Source organism: Phoca vitulina, unplaced genomic scaffold (assembly GCF_004348235.1).
Source record: "Phoca vitulina isolate PV1807 unplaced genomic scaffold, GSC_HSeal_1.0 scaffold50, whole genome shotgun sequence".
Taxonomy (NCBI): Eukaryota; Metazoa; Chordata; class Mammalia; order Carnivora; family Phocidae; genus Phoca; species Phoca vitulina.
This window is the reverse complement of record NW_022589753.1, coordinates 1,492,846-1,510,633: the sequence shown is the minus strand read 5'-3', so window position 1 is coordinate 1,510,633 and position 17,788 is coordinate 1,492,846. Positions and strand designations below refer to the sequence as shown.

Genomic DNA, 17,788 nt, shown 5'->3' with positions numbered 1-17,788 from the left:
CGGGGGTACGGGGGAGCTGGGGACGGGGGTACGGGGGAGCTGGGGACGGGGGTACGGGGGAGCTGGGGACAGTAGTACAGGGGGAGGTGGGGACGGGGGTACAGGGGGAGGTGGGGACGGGGGTACAGGGGGAGGTGGGGACGGGGGTACAGGGGAGCTGGGGACGGGGGTACGGGGGAGGTGGGGACGGGGGTGCAGGGGGGAGGTGGGGACGGGGGTACGGGGGAGCTGGGGACGGGGGTACAGGGGGAGGTGGGGACGGGGGTACGGGGGGAGCTGGGGACAGGGTACAGGGGGAGGTGGGGACGGGGGTGCAGGCAGTGGTGGGGACAGGGGTGCGGGTGGTGCAGGCGGAGTGGGGGTGGTGGCTGGAGATGACGGGGTGTGGGGCTGAGAAGGGGCAGAGCCCTCCTGAGGACAGGCTGAGGCGGCAGGAGACGGGAGCAGGGAGAGCCGGGCAGGCTGGTGCTTTGGGACACTGGTGTGTGCGTGCGGCGGGGGGGTTTTGGTGTCTGGTTCCAGGGAAGCTGCCCCGCCCGCCCCGCCCCTCGCGCCCCCCAGGCTGAGCCGGGCTCAGGGCACACCCATGGACAGGTGAGTCAGAGTGGATACCTACACCTTCCCAGCAGGTAAGGGCAGGCCCGCCTCTCCTCTGAGGCCAACTTGGCGCCCAGCGGGCTCCCCTCCCGGCCAGCTCGAGTTCCCACTTGGCACTTAATTTCCCAGAGCAACGAGCAGCGCCTGAGCTCAGCGCCCGAAGCCGTGCACAAGGACCACGCCGGCGGAGAAGATGGGGACAGCAGGGAACGCTATCTGTGTCCCGAGGGAAGGGAGGTAGCTGGAGAACAGGGACGTGCAGCCTCAGGTCAAGGACGTCCCCGACTGCCCGGCGCAGGGCCCTGGCGGGCACGGGAGAGGCCACTGGCCACAGCACAACGAGGTCCAACCCGGGCACAAGACAACCCTCCACTTCACCGCACACGTACGGGAATGGAGGCCAGGGGAGGTCACGCAGGACCAGGGACACAGTGGGCAACGGAACCAGGTCTCCTCCTCCCTGAGCTGGGAAGGGGATGAGAAGGACAGGCAGGGGGCAGCGGGCCTCACCTGAAGGGGTCCGTGGGGTCTTGGGCGTCACAGACGTCCGCGTGGCCGTGGCAGACGCAGCGGCCGCCGATGCTGATGTCCTTGATGCTGTAATAGTACTGCACCCGGGGGCGGAGGGCGGTGAGCGCCACGGCCCCGTGGCCCGGCCCAGCCCGACCAGCCCCACAGCCCCCTGGCCGGCGTCTCACCCGGCGGGTGACGGTGGGGTCCCGCAGCGCCTTGCCCATGAGGTGGCCCAGCAGCGTGTTGGTGCGTAGGAAGCGCAGGCGGATGTTGGTAGCTTTGGTGAAGTCACGCAGCAGGGGCGAGTAGGAGAAGTTCATAGCCCCGGGGCGCCCGTTCACCAGGGATACCACAATCTGCACACAGGGCAGAGGGTCAGGCCAGGGCGGGGGCCGCCCCCATCACGCTAGCAGGGACCGGCCCCCGGGCCGCCCCGGGGCCCACCTCGCCGTTCTCCAGGGGCACGATCCGCGAGTACTCGGTGGAGCAGATGACGTGGTCGTCCCGCGTGATGCGCTCCAGCGTCTGTGGCCCGAACCGCTCGAAGCAGTCCCTCTTGGAGGCTGTGGGGACCGGGCCAGAAGGTGAGGGCGCGGGGCCCCAGGATCGCTTGCAAGTACTGCTGCGCCTCGATGGGCCACCCCGCCAACCCCACAGGGTTTTGTTGAAGAAAGAGTGAGGCACGCGGCTGAGAGGAGCCTCCCCAGGAGGGCACGGTGGGGCGCAGGCTGACCCCTGCCGAGCCCAGAGCCTGGCAATTCTGAACCTGCCCACGCCTCGTGGACTGAGCCCTCCCGGCCTTCGCCACACCTGCCCCTCTCTCTGCAGAGAATAAGTGCCCCCCCACTCCGGACGGCCATCCTCATCCCCGTCCTTGGGGGTCCATTTCCAACTGCCCTCCAGAGGACTGCCCTACCCCCACTCTTGCCCATGGAGTTTTGGGGGACCCGTGACCAAGGTCCACCCAACTGGAGGCTCCCCATCAATGTGATCGGTCATGGAGGCCCTGGACGTGATGGGCTAGGGAGCTGCCGTGCCTCCTGACTGGCTCCCCTTGTTACTTCAGGAGCTGCCGGACCACGAAGCCGGTCGAGAGGGAGCCCAGAGGTGGCACCAGGGACTCCTGGTGCCACCAACCCCTGGGCCCAGCCGTGGCCCACCTCGGGGACAGGAGCTGCTTGACATGCACCTGCCTTTGGGAACTCAGGCCCGACACCCCTGACGCGTGCGGGAGTGGGGACCCTGAGAGCGCCTGGTGATGGCAGCCCACCCCAGGGGATGCCCCCCGCCAGCCCCCGCCAGGAGACTCACACGCGAAGAACTGCCATGGCTGGTAGGTGTGTCCGAAGTCCGTGGACCGCTCCAGCACCCAGAGGTCCGGCCGCGGCGAGTTGGCGAACTTGATGAGCACGTAGGCCACGTGGAAGACCTGTGGGGGTGGCGAGGTGTTGACGCCCCCAGACCCCCTCCACTCAGCTCAGGGCCCTGCACACACACCCGGAGCGCCGCCTCACCCTGTAAGGTGGGCTCTCTTTTCCCACGTTGGCCATCTGGGGGTTTGGCCTATGGGGGCAGCCCCCCAGCTCACTCAGGCCCGCACCGGGGACACAGAGACAAAGGGTGGGAACACACCGTTTCTGAATGTCTCCCCTCCTGGGCCTGGAGGTGCCGCCCTCCATCCCTGCCCCAGAGACACAGGGGTCCTTCAGGCTCTGAGGCCGTAGGCGGGTCTGTGGGGGGCTGGGATGGAAGGGGCACGTCGGGGCAGCCTGTCCACAGTGTCCGGGCAGTGAGGCTGGGCTGGCCAAGACAGGAGTTCATTCCACGGTCCCTGAAGGTCTGGTGGCCGGCCTGGGCAGGTGGCCAAATGGCAGCCCCAGCTCCCACATGAGCCTGGCCTCCTCAAACAGCTTGCAGCTCCCAAGACAGGGCCCCTGTCCCAGCCCCACCCTGGTCACCCCCTCATCATTCTCAGGGCTGACTCAGGACCTGCCCCCTCTCCCTCTGACTGGCCCATGGCCACCGAGGCCCCAGGGACAGGCCCCTGCCCTCATCAGGAGGCCCCAGTGGGTTAGACAGACCAGGGAACGAGCTCTCTTGGGGCTGGGCCAGGGAGACCCCAGCAGCCCAGCAGCTGCAGGCTGGAGCGTCACGGGGCCCTGGGCATGTCAGGGCAGCACCAGGACGGAGCGGGGAGGGCGAGGCTGCTCCTCCAGAGGCCCCGAGAACCCCTCAAGCCCCAGCCCAGAACCACCTGTGCTGTTCTGTCCCTGGTCCCAGCACAACCTCACTCCCAGGGCGTGTTCATGCCTATCTCTCACCTCTTCCTGACCAGAGGTCAGCATCCCAGTGGATGCCCCTATGTCTTGTGCCCCTGGGGGCTTGCTGGGGTCCTTCCTCTGTTGACTGCCCCCTGGCCCTGCACTTAGCAGGTCTGAGTCTTGGCCCCCCAGCCTCATCCGGCACAGCCTCCAGAGGGCACTTTGGACGCCTCCTCAGGGAAGCCCTCCTGACTGGCCCATCCATGCTCGCTCAGAGGCGCTGGTCATACAGACACATGGGGAGGGGTAATTAAGGGCCCCTTCCAAGAGGCAGCTGTCCCCCAGAGGCCGGAGGACCCTTCCAGGTTGTGGAGCTGGGCTCTCGCTGCCAAAGGTACCCCTCACCCAGCTCCCTGGGGATGTAGTACATGGCAAGGGGGTCCCCACGTCAGCGCCCAGACCCCCCAGCCCAGGGCCACAGTTCCCAGGAAAGGGCTCTGAGGCAAGGAGAACAGCCTGTGGGCTCGGACAGAAGCACCTGCCCAGCCCGGGGCCTCGATGATGAGGCGGAGAGCGCTACCCTCACACGCCCAGCCGTGCATGTCTGCTGCTCCCCTGCACACACACGTCCGGGGGTGGCGTCCGGGCACCCACCCCAGCCGCAGCCTCCTACGTGATGACTGGCGGGGAGTGGGCTGGGGGCAGGGACGGTGGTTTCCAGGCCCTGGGGCTCTGAGGGCCAGCCAGCGCCTCCCCTCCCCCAGCCCTCTGCCCCGGAGCCAAGAGAACAACAAAGCAGGCAGGGCCACTGTCCAGGCTGGGCTCTGTGCAGGGCATGTTTGGGCTCCAAGGAGACCCAGGCAGGGAAGCAGCGGGGCCCAGGACACCCCCAGTCTGCACTGGGAGGGCCAGGCGCTCAAGACGAGTGGGGGGCCCCAGACAAGGGCGGATAGAGCTGGCAGACATGCCCCTTGGGGGCCTGAGATGGGAGCCCCCACCCCAGGCCCCCTCCCAAGGGCACCCCCAGGTAGGCAGTGAACTGTGCACCAGCCTCAGGGGTGACATCACGCTCCGGGCCGCCCCCTGTGCCCTCAGCGGGGCCCCACCAGACCTGGGAGCAGGTCCTCTCTAGCACCTGCTGCCCCAGACCCGCAGGGCTGGGCCCAGAGCATAGGGGCCCCACAGGACAGGGAAGGGGCCCCTTCAGGGCTGCCCGAGGCCCACAGTCAGCCCCCCACCCCCCATCAACCTGAGGCCGCTGTGGTGATTCCACGAGGGCAGGTGGGCACAGCCTGCTAAGAATGGGGGGTGGGGGGGAGGTCCCAGCCCCTGAGACACGCCTGTTCGGAGTCCTGCCCCTCCCAGAAGGCCTGGTGTTTGCAGAGACAGGCTCAATTCAAGTCAAGAGCTGCCTTTCCCTGGGGTGGTGGGGGGGCACAGGCTTATTTACCCACAGCCAGGCTCTGACGTCATCGTCCACTTAGCCCTGCCCATCGAGGGAGGGGCTTCAGCCTCTGGGGGTACAGACCCTACACCCAGCCTGGCACCTTGGCTGACCCTCAGGTGCTCCAGGGAGACCCGGGAGGACCTCAGATGGCCCCTATGCCAGGAGGGGTCTTTGTGAGGAAGGGTGGGGGAGGAGGGCGGGGAGTGGGGGGGGGCTGGATGTGTGTGAGATGCCCACAGGCCGCTCTTGGGGGGTGGCCAGCAGCTTGGCCCCCACCAAAGGCCCCAAGGAAATTAAAGGTTCCCGCCAAGCCCCCCTGGGACCCACCCCCGCCTTTCCCTGAGCGAGGCCACCAGGCTGCACCCTCCGCTGGACAGCTCTGTCCCTCCCCCAGGTCGGCGGCTGGCCGCATTTTTCCCAGCTGAGAGCACTTGCACAAATATTGATTCCAACGCACTGATCAGGCAGGACCAGGGCAGCGTGGGAGCGTCCGCCCCGGTGCACAGCACCCTGGGACACGCTTAAAGAAAGCCGCCTGCCGGGCGCCTGGGTGGCTCAGTTGGTTGGGCGACTGCCTTCGGCTCGGGTCATGATCCTGGAGTCCCGGGATCGAGTCCCGCATCGGGCTCCCTGCTCGGCGGGGGGTCTGCTTCTCCCTCTGACCCTCGTCCCTCTCGTGCTCTCTGTCTCTCATTCTCTCTCTCAAATAAATGAATAAAATCTTAAAAAAAAAAAAAAAAAAAAAAAAAAAAAAAAAAAAAAAAGAAAGCCGCCTGCCTCCATCTGTCTGCCACCTCGCCTATCACACAGGGGCCCTCGACGGCTGTCCCCAAGGCCCTGGGCTGGAGGGGAGGCAGCCATGCACCCAGCATTCCCCATCTGTCCGCAGCTGGTTCCGGCTGCCAGGACCCCACAGCTGCCCTGGACAGGACCTGGGAGCACGAGCAGACCCCTGGACTCAGGCCCCCGCCCCCCGGCCCGCCTGCTCAGCCCCACTGCCAACTGGGGCTGACCTTTCCCGCTGCTACAAAGTTCTGTGCAAAAGGGAAAAAATGTCTTTTAAAGCAAAAGCCAAACAAAAGCCTCCCGAGTTATTTTTAAAAATCTGGCTATTTTGGGGGCAGGCACGTCTCCAGCAGCCGGACCCGCCTCTCGGCCCCGCCCCCCGGCCCCACGCCCAGCCTGAGCACAGGGGTCAGGGCTCCCCAGGAGGGGCATGCCCCGGTGACCACTGCCTGAGGGGGGCCGGGGCCAGCCAGGAGGCCCGGGGTGGGTTCCAGGCTTCAGTGGCTGTGTGGCCCCGGCTGTCGCTTCCGCTCCCGGGACGTGGGGCCGTAGGAAGCAAACACAGCAGAGGTGTGGGCCGGGACACGGTGCCCCTCAAGAGCCCGAAGCAGGCAGACACCACCTACCCCTGGAGATGGGCAAGCAGGAGTTAGCAGCCCCCTGGCAGGGAAGCTGCAGGGGTGGGGGTGGGGGTGTGTGTGCACGCAGGGCTGGGGTCTGGACGACACGCGGAGAGCTAAAGAAATACATTACCCCCACAGACCCCAGCGGGGGTCTCTGGGGCCCCCAGGGATGGGAAGGGGCGCGGGGGGGGAGAGCTGGTCAGCAACCTCTTGGGCTGAGGCACCCACATCACCAAGGGAGGGCCGTGGCTGGCACACCCCGCCCCTGCCCCAGCCGATCTCGGGGCCGGGAAGACCCAGGCCGGCCCTCGTGCCCCTGTCCCGGGGGCAGTGGGGGAAGGGAGGGAGCCTGCCCCCCCCATCCGCTGGGCTGGGCGGCGTGAATCACCGGGCAGTCTGTGACTCAGCCCCGGCCCCACAGGAAGCAAGGCCCCATGCCGATTCCCGGGATGCGCCAGGGTCCCAGGCTGTGGCTGGGCGGAGGCAGGAAGCCCCTCCTAGACCAGGCGTCCGGGTTCCCCTTGGAGTGAGCACTGGGGCACCCAGACCTCCTGGATCCCCCCCACCCTAGACTGCCAGAGCCCACCCTCAGGGCCCCGCACCCCCAGCCTGCCCACCCTCCCAGCAGAGACCCCATCAGGAAACACAGATAACAGTGAGGACGGACGGCAGAGCAGGGCCGGCGGGCCAGGGCAGGCGTGTCTCCTCGAGCCCCCAGCTGGGTAAATAAGCATGGACGTCCACACAACAGGATCGGGAGCCTGAAAACAGAGCCAGGAGGGGCAGGGCGTGGAAAGCCACGGCCCCAGGAGAGCAGAACACGGACACGCAGAGGATGCAGGGCGGCTTCAGCGCTCTGCCGGTCGGGGCGCCTGCCGCACAGGCGTGCAGAGCAGAGGGGGAGACCTTCGGGGACTGGGGGGTGGGAGGACCCCTGACGGGTGTGCAGGACCCCACCAGCGAGAGCGGAGGGCGAATGTCCCGCGTGGCTCAGCACCTCGCCAGCGCTGGGCCTGTGGCTATTCCAAGACCCCCACCGCCAGGGGCTGTCTCGGGTCCCCGGCCCAGAGCTCCCTGCCGCGTCCCCTCCTCCCTGAAGCCTGGCCCGGGTCAGGCCAGATGGTCGACCGTGGGCCTCAGGAAGTAGAGTTTATCCCCGGGGGAGCCCCCAAACCTAAACAGTTTAGTCTTGGTGAGTGGTATTGCTGGAGACCAACGCGTGGGGTTTGTTTAAACACAGAGAACAGGAGGCTTTGGGGGCCGCCAGGGTCTAGGGGGGGACATAGGAGGTGGCGGGGAGGTGCGTGTGTCCAGTGTGAGTAGAGATGAGCGTGCCAGGACAGCTGCGGGCAAGCGGGTCAGTGATGAGATGCACAGGGTTGGCGACAAATGGCCCCCAGGCCTGAGCGTGGGTGGCCCCTCTGGCCCCATGTCCTCTGAGCAAAGGGTCCTGCTCATTCTCATGAGGAAAGGCGGGGCCCACACTGGAGAAGGGGGCGTCTACCCCAGGGATGCCACCAGGACCCCCCAGTGTCCTCCCCCAGGGAGCCCATGTCCGGTCCAGCCCCCGCACCTGTCCTGGCTGTGGGGCTCCATAGCCAGAGCCTGGCCAGCCTCGGCCATACTTCCTGCCACTTCCCCTGAACAACCCCGCTGACACCCCCAGGGCGCTGGCCACACGGCCAAGCGCCCAGCCGGGCCAGCAAGCCGGGCCAGTGGGAGCAGGGTGCCTGCCCGGGGAGCCCTGAGCTGGCTGGCCTCTGAGGGCAAGCTGCCCAGACCTGGGGCGGGCAGGGCAGAGCTGCCGGGGACCCGGACAGCCAAAGCAGCCAGTGTGTTCTGGGGCCCTTGCCGAGGCACAAGGCCCACACGCAGGAGCTCTCCTCCCCACAGTCAGAGACGAAACAGCCCAGGGGGCACAGCCCATATGGCCGGGCTGTGACCAAGCCCAGCATCTCCTCTGGAGACCAGCACCACACTGGCTCAGTTTCCCCAAGTGCCCAGGTAGGGTTCACCGCCAATGGTCAGTAGCTGTGCCAAAGCTTTGTCCTCAGTTCCCGTCTGGTGGGTGGTGGCAGCTGGTGTCCTCCCTGTCCCCCACTGTCCCCCAGGGAGGGCACAGCCTCTGGACCCTGGCATTTCTAGTCCTCAACGCTTTTGGCCTCACACCCAACCACCCCAGCCTATACCCCGACGCTGGACCCTGGCCCCCCTCTGCACTGCTAGCCCCGCCATACCCTTCCTCGTGGCCTCGCAGGGCTGAGACATGGGCTGACCTGCCCCATCACAGGTAAGAACACAGCTGGGAGGGGTCAGCGTTCCCCACCTGAAGCCAGATCTGGGCAGTGTGGCTGCAGTGGGAGGAAAGGGAGGGGTTTGCTGGGGGGAGTCCCTCCTCCATGGCAGGCCCCAGAGGGCTATGTGGAAAGGGAGGGGTCTCTCCCCACAGCAAGCCCCAGCTATCTCTGCCTAGCTCCTTGAGACCCCATAGCAGAGCCCCCAGTGGGGGCAGGGCACCTGAGCCAGGACCTCCCCTGCGGTGCAGCCTGAGCCGGGCTGTCAGAAACAATACCCACACTGCCCTGGGCACAGGGAAGGGGGAGCCTCAGGCTGGCGGGAGGCTGGGAGGACCCCCAGGCAGGCCACTGGGACTCGGGAAACCACCAGCGGGGGAGCCCTCCTGCATCCTTCCAGAGGAGACCCACTTCTGAGGCTCGTGCCCAGCAATGTCAGACCAACAGCTTGGTTCTCTCAGGTCTGAGGGTTCCCGGAGGCCAAGGTCCACCATGCAAGCAGGACAGGGAGCCAAGGCTTGGGCCTCCCCGTGCCCTTCCCAGCCAGGACTTTATTCATGGAACCTCACTTTCTCCATCTGCCAAATGGGAAGGAAGAGGATCCCACTGTCCCCTGCCTACTGCAAGATGGGAAAGACCATCAGGGGATGAGAGGTGACTCAGGGCAAGAGGCAGCAGGCTCACAGAAGCCCCGTGGGGCTCCCATGCCCCCAGACAGACGGACACCGCCGGGATCATGCCCCACCAGCTCCGTGCCCCGCCACCAGGCCTGCAGCCCACCTGCCCCCTTTCTCAGTTCTCCCGGGGGCAGGAAGGCCTCCTGATGCCCAGTGCCAGCCGCCTCCTCCCCCTTCCCAGGGTATCCGCTCCAGGTCCCAGAACAAAGGCTGCTGACAGCCCGCCACAGGGGGTGTGCCCAGACCCGCGGCCCGCTCAGCCTGGCTTCCTTGCGGAAGCCCAGCCCCACCCCAGGGCCCAGGCCGCCAAGGACTGCCGAGTCCCAAAGTGAGAAAACCCGGTACGCAGCCAGGACCCCTTGGGCCGTGCTAGCTTGGCCAGGCTGCTCTGGTTCAGCCTGTCACCCCATCTGCACCAGAGAGTGGGCTCAGAGGGTCCTGCCCTGGGGACATCCTCAGGACCTCCCCAGACAAGGAGCTCTTAAGGGCTCACACCCCAGGGGCGCCTGGGTGGCTCAGTCGTTAAGCATCTGCCTTCGGCTCAGGTCATGGTCCCAGGGTCCTGGGATCGAGCCCCGCATTGGGCTCCCTGCTCTGCGGGAAGCCTGCTTCTCCCTCTCCCACTCCCCCTGCTTGTGTTCCCTCTCTCGCTGTGTCTCTCTGTCAAATAAATAAATAAAATCTTTAAAAAAAAAAAAAAAGGGCTCAGACCCCAGGTCACTGCGAGGGCCACGTCCTAGGCCCCCAGACACGTCCCTGGTGCTGCAGCCCCTGCAGCCTCCACCCTCCAGAGCCCTCACGGGTACTCCTTCTACCCTACGTGGGGCTCCCCAACGGGGCACCAATGGCAAGGCCTGGCCTCCACCCCCACCCTGAGGAAGCAGGGGCACCCGTCCACGGGACCCAGTTGCTGCTCTGTGGCTCAGGGAGGAATGAGCTCCGTTTCCAGGAGAGTGGTGGTGAACGTGGGAATTTCCTCTGGGATTCCATCTCCTCAGGGAAACATGCCCAAGAAAGAGATTTCTCTCACCCATAAAGCTAGAAACCGGTGGGGCACCGGGGTGGTTCAGTCATTAAGCGTCTGCCTTCGGCCCAGGTCATGGTCCCAGGGTCCTGGGGTCGAGCCCCGCATCGTGCTCCCTGCGCTCCCTGCTCGGCGGGAAGCCTGCTTCTCCCTCTCCCACTCCCCCTGCTTGTGTTCCCTCTCTCACTGTGTCTCTGTCTGTCAAATAAATAAATAAATAGTATCTTAAAAAGAAAAAAAAATAAAAGCTAGAAACCAGGTCCATGTGCGCTGCCCAGTAGTGGGCAGTCCGTGTCCTCCCCTCCCCCACCCCATCCAAGCTGGCAGCCCCTCGGTCAGACCAAGACTGGGGCTTCGGTGGATTCACCCACTGGCAGTAGAGGGGAGGGAGGGGTGAAGGGGTGGGTGGGTCGCGGTGGGTCAGAGGGAGGGTGGGTGGGTGGAAAAAAGGGAGGAAGGGTGGCGGAGGGAGAGAGAGGAGTACTGCTCTGTGGATGGGTGAGTCTCTGTCCCTGCAAACACAGCTGGAAAGGACTCGTGTCCCCTCTGTCATTTCACAGTTGGGGAAACTGAGGCTTGGAGAGTCAGGATATGCAGTGACACCCTCTCACTGGCCTGGAACCACCAGTGCACAAAACAAATGTATTGCCAGCTGCCTCAACTCTGGCCCGTTTCACACATGTGGAGCCCAGGGGCCACAGAGCCCCACGCGGGCAGAGCTGTGGGGTGTGGGGCAGGGCGCTGTCCGAGCCCCTCCTCAGCCCCACTCACTGCACCCCGGGGGGAGCCTCGTGCCCCCCTGCTCTGCGGCCACCCTGGCGTTGCGATGGAGACAGTGTCACCGTGCACCTGCTAGGGGCCCTCCCCCCCAGGTCTGTCCCACGCAGGAGGAGGGGAGGCAGAAAGAACCCTCCAGCTCAGCACATTGTCCCTCCCACGGGCCCCCCAGGGCTTCTGACGTCCCTCCCAGACTCCCTCCAGGGGACAGGAGAGCACAGATGTGATCAGAACCCAGTGAGCTGAAGGGAAGTGGAGCGGCCCGGCGGACCCCGAGGCAGGGAGCCCATTCGGGGGAGCCCCCTCCCCAGTCCACCCCGCCCCCAGCCCAGCTCTTCCCCCTGCACGTGGCTACTTCTCCCTAGGGCACAACAGATAATGTGGCCGTTTGGGACCTGAACCCACTCCCCTCACTGCCCACCTCCCCCTGGGCCAGGCCTGCAGGCCTCCAGGCTGGGGGCAGGAGGAACCCCAACAGAGCACCCCAACTCTGCCCCCGGGGCCTGCCCTTCCAGCCACTTCCCCACCTCTCTAACATCGTCAGGGTGACAGCGGGACGGGGTTCGGCAAGGAGCAGACACCCACCAGGTCGCACCCCAGGACGGTGGCAAGACAGCCACCATGAACAGTAGGGTTCCGGCAGGATCCACCTTGTAGCCAGGACCCCAAGCAGGCTCAGCCCCCTCTACCCGCCCCCACCACAGCCCCAGTGGCAACAGGACTGCTGGCCCTTCTCACAGGCGGGTCACCAAGGCCTGGCAAAGTCCCCCACGGAGCAGGACAGAGCCTGTCCCCACCCAGATCCCACAGGCGGGGCTCATCGGTCACTGAGAAATGCCTGCCCCCCTGCCCCCTGCGCCGGGGCTTCAAAGGCCAAGGAGAGCACAGAGCTGTGGCCTGAGCAGGCGCACCTGACCCCAAGGTGGCCTCCACGGCACAGGTATGCCAGGAATGTCCACCCCAGCGCCTCCCCCACCGTCCGGGCCCCTCCCACAGCCGCCAGGCAGCACCAGGCTCCAGGCGAAGGAATTCCTCCAAGTAAACACCAGGGCCTCCCAGCATCTGGGCCGGCCTCCAAGCTGTCCCCTGGCCCTAACTGTGACCTCTGGGAAGCCCCCTCCCGTCCTCCTCTCCCCCTGCGTGCTGCAGGGGTGCTGAGGGAACACACAGAAGGTGCCCACGGCCACGCCTCTGTCCGCGCCGGGCCTGCCACCCGCAGCTCCCTGCGGGCCGCACGGCCACCGCTGCAGACGACCCTACCTGGCCCAGGTCCAGGGTGACGTTGACCTCGTTGTACTCCAGTCCCCGGGACAGCGGCGGGCTCTGCCACCAGCGCTCCGTGCCGTCGATGGCGTTGCTCACGGGGTGCGCCCTGTTGCTGTTGGCGGCCGAGCAGATGTCGCAGTACTGGCCCTGTGGGGGAGGGCGCGGTCAGGCGGCCCCGGGGGCTGGCGCCCCGCCCCTCCGGTCACCCTCCCGCCCGCCACACCCCCAGCCTGCCGACCCTCACCTGCCATCCCCCTGCTCGCTCGGCAAGCACGTATTGAGTGCTTACTGCGCTCTGGGCTCGGGGGCTCGGCTCCCGGGAGAGACGGTCACCCCCCTCACGGAGGAAACAGGAGAGCGGGGAAGAAGGGCACCCTCTTTAGGTGGGAAAATCCCCGTGGGCCTCTCTGAGGAGGTGGTGTCTGAGGCCTACACTGCAAGTGGGGGGTGCGTTCCAGACAGAGGGGTGACCCATGCGGGGCCTGGGGCCAGGAGGAAGCGGGCAGCACGGGACACAAAGTCCAGCGGAGCTGGAGCCGAGGGGGAAAGAGAGCCGGTCTAGGGGGGGGTCACAGTCCCCGGACGGAAGGCCCGGGAGCATCAGGGCGGGGAGGGGTCCGGCTGGCCAAACCGCCTCCCCAGCTCCTCTGGCCCCTCCCGCACAACCCTCCTGTCAGGCTCTCACCCAGAGCCTGGATTAGGGTCTCCAGAGAGACGGAATTAAGCCATTCCGGGGGCCTGCGGGGAGAGGCCCCAGAGTGGAGGTGTGTGGGCAGACGCTAGGCGAGGCCTGGACCTCCTGGCTCTGCCGCTTCCGAGCCCTGGGACCAGGCCAAGTCACGGCACCATGAGCCTCAGTGTCCCCATCCGAGGAGTGGGGATGGCACCTGCCTTGGCCACGGCAAGATTAATGGATCCCACGTGGGGCCTGGCAGCTGCTTCTGTCCCGGTCCAGCCACCTGCTAGGGGCCTGTCCTTTGGGGGCACAGAGGCGTCCCTGTCAGGGAGGAGCAGGTGCTGGGGGCATGGGGGGCAGGGGGGCAGAGCTGGATGCTGGCCGCTGGCTGAGGGCAGGCCCAACCCCCACCCCGGAGGAAACCAGACCTGCCATCCCTCGGCACACAAAGGCAGCCCTCTGGGACTTGGCATCGACTGAGGCCCCAGAGGCTGTGTCTGGGAAATGTGGCTGCCCCACCCCTCCCAACCTCCCAGGGGGCCAGACCTTGTCCTAGGAGTTGGAGGTGGGAGCGTGGGAGATCCCTTGCTCCCCCACTCCCAGGCCTGGCAGCCACGGAGAGCCCCCAAGCCTCACAAACGGGGGTTTGCCCCACGCTTCTGCTGTGTGCTCGGGCTGGTGGGACCCAATGCACCGGACCTGCGCACCCCGCCTCCCACCCAGCAGGCTCCCGGGACCCCTTGTGTTAGGTGCTCCGGGCCGCCCTGTCTCAGACCCTGTTCCGGCCAGTGGGCCCTGGACTCTCATCTCTTGTCCTGTCTCAGCTCACATGTCACCTCCTCCGCAGGGGCCCCGGAGCTCCAGACCACCCAAGCAGCTAACCTGCTGACCCCCGTGCATGCCCTGCTTTCTTTATCCTATCACAGAGACCTGAAATTCTCCGGCTACTAGTGATCTTCTATTTACTGACCCCGCCCAGGGCCCAGAGCTGGGGGGGTGGGGGGACAACTGCTTCACTCTGTACTGTGCCTCTGAGCCCACCCCCAGGGCTGCCATACCTAGGGACTGGAGCAGTAGGGGACACTCAGAAAAGTTCTACCGCCTAGCTCAAATGGGGACCCCCAAACTAGAAGCCAGGGCTCTGGCTCCCAGGGCCGGTGGGAGCTCCCAGTGGGTAAACACAGGAGGGGGCCCAAGGGATCACTGAAAGCACCACAAACATAGGTGTAAGGCATCAGGGGCCTGGCGGGGCCGAGGGTGGTAGGGGGCCTTCTTAGAAGAGGTGGGCAGGGCCACCTGGCTGAGTTGGTGTGGGCCTTCCAAAAAAGGCTGCCTGTGGTCAGATGCACCCCCCCCCCCCCCCCCGCCCCGCAAGCCCAGGAGGAAGCTGGGTCAAGGGGGCCCAGGAAAGTTTCTGCTCAGGCCCACCCAGAGAGTCAAACAGAGGTGACTCTAGTCCCCACAAAAGGCTACAGTGGACGCTTCTCGGTGATGTGGGCCTCCCGGCCGGCCTGTCTGCCTGGCTTTGGCTCACAGTGTACAGTGCTGGGGAAACCAGACTCCCTCCACCCTCTGCTGCAGAGGGTCCTGCCAGGAACAGAGTGAGGAAACAGGGAGCAACGATAAGGACGTCCCCTCCCCGTGAGTCACCATGCCGGCAGCTGAGCCCCCGACTTCCCCTGCGGGGCCCAGGGCCAACCCGGAATTCCTGCAATGCCCACCTGAGGCCACAGGGCTGGAACGCTCCCATTGCCCTCTGCCTGCTCCAGCTGCCTCCAGGCCCACCTCGCCCAGACACCAGCAGGCCTCGTCTGTCTCCTCCAGGGGCCCTGGGAGCTGCCAGCCCCCAGGCTCGGGCCTCACATCCTGCGACCCAACGCCCATGCTGGCCCAAGACTGAGCTCTTAGGACAGAGAGAAGGTGGGCATCACCTGCCTGGCACCTCCTGCCCCCAGCAGCTCGGCTCCAGACGGGGCGTATAGGCAAGGCCCCCTCACCAGCCCATTCGAAGGCCAGGGCAGCTAGAGAGGACAGAGGCAGTGGCCGGGCCAGGGATTCAGCCTGGGCCACACGCTGTGCAGCTTGCATCCCTTGGGCCAAGGGGCTTCCTAGCACACCGGCAGCCTCAGACCAGGGGTGCTCCAGACGCTCAAAGGGAAGCTTCCGCCTCTCTCTTGCCAGACCCTGTGGGGTCCGAGCTGTGGGGCAGGGCCGCCAGGGCTCACTCAGGTCGGCTCCCTCCCACGTGACACCATGCGTGTCGGCCTCGCTACGTAAACGATGGCTTCCCAGGCTCCTCAGGCCATGCTCCCAACCTCAGGTGAAGCAGCTCTCATGCCCATTTTGCAGACGAGGAGCCTGAGGCCCAGGGAGAGAAAGCGCACTGCTACGGAGCAGAGGAAAGGGGCTCTGCCCCGGGCCCCCAGACGGCTCCTTTAAGCACAGTAAGGGAGCAACAAAGACCAGGGATCGGGTAGCTTCGAGGACTTCTGGGGGGGGAACCAAACGTGCCGGGAACAGGGGCATCGAGTACTCAGCCGGGCCCTCTGGGACAGCTCTGGGGCAGCTCTGGACACCCCCACACAAGCTCCTTCCTGCCACCCAGCCCCTTTGCACATCAATCAGATGTGCCAAGGGCCTGTGGCAGGGACAGGTTCTCACTGCTCGACCGCGCCAGATCCCAGCCTGGCTGTGGGGCTTTCAGCAGGTGTCCACAGTACAGCTCTCCGGGCCTCAGTTTCCCTATCTGAAACATGGGCTTGACACCCCTTCTATCAGCTGTGCTGGGCACAGGGGAGAGCACACAGGTGAGCCCAGAAGCCCAAGGGAGGTGAGCTTCCATGGCAGGATGGTTCTGTGGCACCAGTGCCCCCTCTCAGCTCCTCCCCCCAGGGGAGGGCCTAGGGCAGTGCTGGGTGGGCCCAGCTGAGGCTCCTCCATTCATCACCCACCGGGGCTAATCCACCTCTAACTGCCGCCCTCCCCTCCCCCTGCCTCTTCCACCAGGACTGTGGTGACTCAGGTTACAACTGCCTTGGGGCCCCCACTCTCCCTAAGGCTCAGCAGGGGTAGGAAGACCAGCCCACCATGGGGTGTCAAGGAGTCCCTGGAGCAGACCCTATCCCCCTTCCAAGGGTGGCCAAGCGACCTCACAGGATCCTCAACCTAAGTCCAGAGAGTCTTCGCAGCCCTGCCTTCTTGGTCAGGTGTCCGGGCCAGTTGGTGCCACTGAACCTGTTCCCCACCCACAGACTCATGGCTCGGTGGGCCTGCCTCCGGAAGGTCCTGGGGGTTGAAACCCCATCTCCTCAGGGAGACTGAAGCCGACAGACCCACCACCTGCGGGGCAGAGATGCGGCCCAGGATTTGCATCTGTGTTCCCAACTCCAGTTAAAAATACCATTGTTTGCCCTCCACACACACACACCCCTTGAGGGTCCCACCATGTCCCTAGATCCCCAGAGGGAACCACTTCAACCTTCTGCTACGGGCAGTGAGAGCCTCCAGTGTCTGGCCCCAAACTCTAGGAACCCAGTCCCATCCGCGCCGGCAGGTTGCAGCCTGTCCCTGGGAAAGGCAGAGCGGGTCCGCCCCCTCCCCGCAGCGGCGGTGGAAGCCAAGTCCCGCCCTCGCCGGGATCCCGGGACTTGGGGCCGCCAGGGACTGGGCACCAGCCCCGCTCCCGCCCTGCCACCGTCGCCCGGGACGCGCACTTCTCTGGCGGAGCCTGAAAGGCCGGGCTGGGGTCCCTTCCGTTTCCCGAAATGCGGAACCAGGGCGACGGGACGGATCGCGCGGGCTTCGCTCCGTACCTGGGCGCTCCCAGCCAAGTCCGTCCCCGGCGCCCGCGTCCCCGCGACGGCGTCCTCGCCACCCCGCCCGCCCCGCGGCCACCCAGCCCCGGCCCGCGCTCACCTGGATGGTCTGGTTGGGGTCCCCGCCCGCCACAGGGCCGCCCACCAGCTTGCAGTAGAGGTCCTCGGTGGGGCGCGGGGCGCCGCGCGCAGGGGCCTCCTCGCCGCAGGTGGCCGAGGCGGCGATGCGGGCGCCCTCGGCCAGGTTGAAGTAGGGCGGGTGCAGGCTGAAGCCGCCGTCCGCCGACCCCCGCGCCCGCGCGGCGCTCAGCAGCGCCAGGCCGACCAGGAGCAGCGGCCCGGGGCCCCGGTGGGGCCCCGCCGCGCGCCGTGCGCTCCCCGCGCGGAGCCGCGCGCCCAGCTTCGCCATCTTCCAGCTCCGGGGACCGCGGCGCCGCGGGAGCCCGGCGGGAGTGCGGCGGCTGCCGGCCCGCTCGCCCCGCCTCGGACGTCAGGCCCCGCCCCGGCCCGCCCGGGCGCCCGAGCCCCGCGCCCCGGGGAGGGGGCGGGGAGGGGGCGGGGGAGGAGCGGCCGGTGGCCTTAACCCTTCGGACCCCTGCCCCCGCCGGCCTCCCGGAAGGGGCACCTGCTGGCCCCGGGCCAGGCGTGGGAACGCGGCCCGACTGCGACCCCCCAGGGCGTGGCTCCCGGTCCCGAGCGGCGCCCCGGGTTCCGGGCGCCCGGGCCGCTCTTCCCAGCCTGGCGGCTCAGCTCTTTGTTTCCCTAACTTTGGGCACCTCTTGGCGGCCGAGCGCCCCCGGCGGCCCGGGGACAGGCGCTGCGGCGAAAAGTCAGGCAGGCTTGTCCGGCGGCCAGGCTGGCCGTCTGCCTCACCAACAGCCCAGCCCGTTCCCACCCCGCCACCCCAGAACCGGCTCAGTGTCCAGAGCGACTGCCCCACTGGAGCCTGGACGCTTGGTTCCCTGGGACTTGATGGCGTGACCTCCGCAGACCCGGTGCGGCCTCTCTCCTCTCTCCCTGTGTTTGGTTTTT

The 17,788-nt window shown here is 66.7% G+C and overlaps 1 protein-coding gene across 1 annotated transcript in view; it reads right to left on the bottom strand.

The window, feature by feature from the left end:
• The window catches only part of LAMA5 (laminin subunit alpha 5), a 50,225-nt gene extending 33,060 nt beyond the window's left edge, over window positions 1-17,165 (bottom strand). The window contains exons 1-6 of the mRNA XM_032387678.1: window positions 16,857-17,165; window positions 12,260-12,412; window positions 2,422-2,539; window positions 1,555-1,673; window positions 1,296-1,466; window positions 1,108-1,205 (exon numbers count right to left, since the gene is read on the bottom strand). Coding sequence (XP_032243569.1) covers window positions 1,108-1,205; window positions 1,296-1,466; window positions 1,555-1,673; window positions 2,422-2,539; window positions 12,260-12,412; window positions 16,857-17,165 — 968 coding nt within the window. The remainder of the gene's footprint in view (window positions 1-1,107; window positions 1,206-1,295; window positions 1,467-1,554; window positions 1,674-2,421; window positions 2,540-12,259; window positions 12,413-16,856) is intronic.
• Window positions 17,166-17,788: the final 623 nt, after the last annotated feature.